Genomic DNA, 702 nt, shown 5'->3' with positions numbered 1-702 from the left:
TATATATATATATACAAATATATAAATTGAGATGAACAAATTGTATATTTCCAAACTAATAACAAATTTTATAAATTATATAAATATTATATGAAAAATAGAGTTTTCGAAAAAAAAAAGATAGAGGAAAGAAAGTAAAGTTAATATTTTTCTTGATATATTCTGTAGGATGCAACATGTTGTGCGACAAATGTACAGGTATCTTAAATCAGGTGGAATAATTTTATTTCGAGATTATGGCAGACATGATTTAGCGCAATTAAGATTTAAAAAGGGCAACTGCCTCGGTGAGAATTTCTATGTGCGTGGAGATGGTACCAGAGTGTATTTTTTTTCTCAAGGTAAATTTTTTTCTCAAGTGTAAATTTTAAAATGATATATCAGTATTGTAATCCGAATATATTAATCTTATTGCTATATGAACAAAAATCTTATATATTACTATTTCCAAATTAGAGTTATTATGGTCTGTTAAATCATTAAAAATATGATGCTCGTAACGATTTACCGAACATTTTGTTAAAATATTGACTTTTTCAGAGGATATTAGAAAATTATTTACCAGTAATGATTTTGTCGAAGAACAAAACTTCATGGACAGAAGACTGCAAGTTAATAGAGGTAAACAGTTGAAAATGTATAGAATGTGGGTACAGGCGAAATATCGAAAGCCGTCGTAGAAGCTATGTAATATGAATATTT

At 26.9% G+C, this 702-nt stretch overlaps 1 protein-coding gene across 1 annotated transcript in view; it reads left to right on the top strand.

The window, feature by feature from the left end:
- Positions 1-680, top strand: part of LOC108691168 (methyltransferase-like protein 2) — a 2,572-nt gene extending 1,892 nt beyond the window's left edge. Inside the window, 2 exon segments of the mRNA XM_018198829.1 lie at positions 169-341; positions 541-680. Coding sequence (XP_018054318.1) covers positions 169-341; positions 541-680 — 313 coding nt within the window.
- Positions 681-702: the final 22 nt, after the last annotated feature.

Source organism: Atta colombica, unplaced genomic scaffold, assembly GCF_001594045.1.
Source record: "Atta colombica isolate Treedump-2 unplaced genomic scaffold, Acol1.0 scaffold105, whole genome shotgun sequence".
NCBI lineage: Eukaryota > Metazoa > Arthropoda > Insecta > Hymenoptera > Formicidae > Atta > Atta colombica.
Note: the sequence above shows the minus strand (reverse complement) of the source record. Positions and strands in the feature narration are given on the sequence as shown.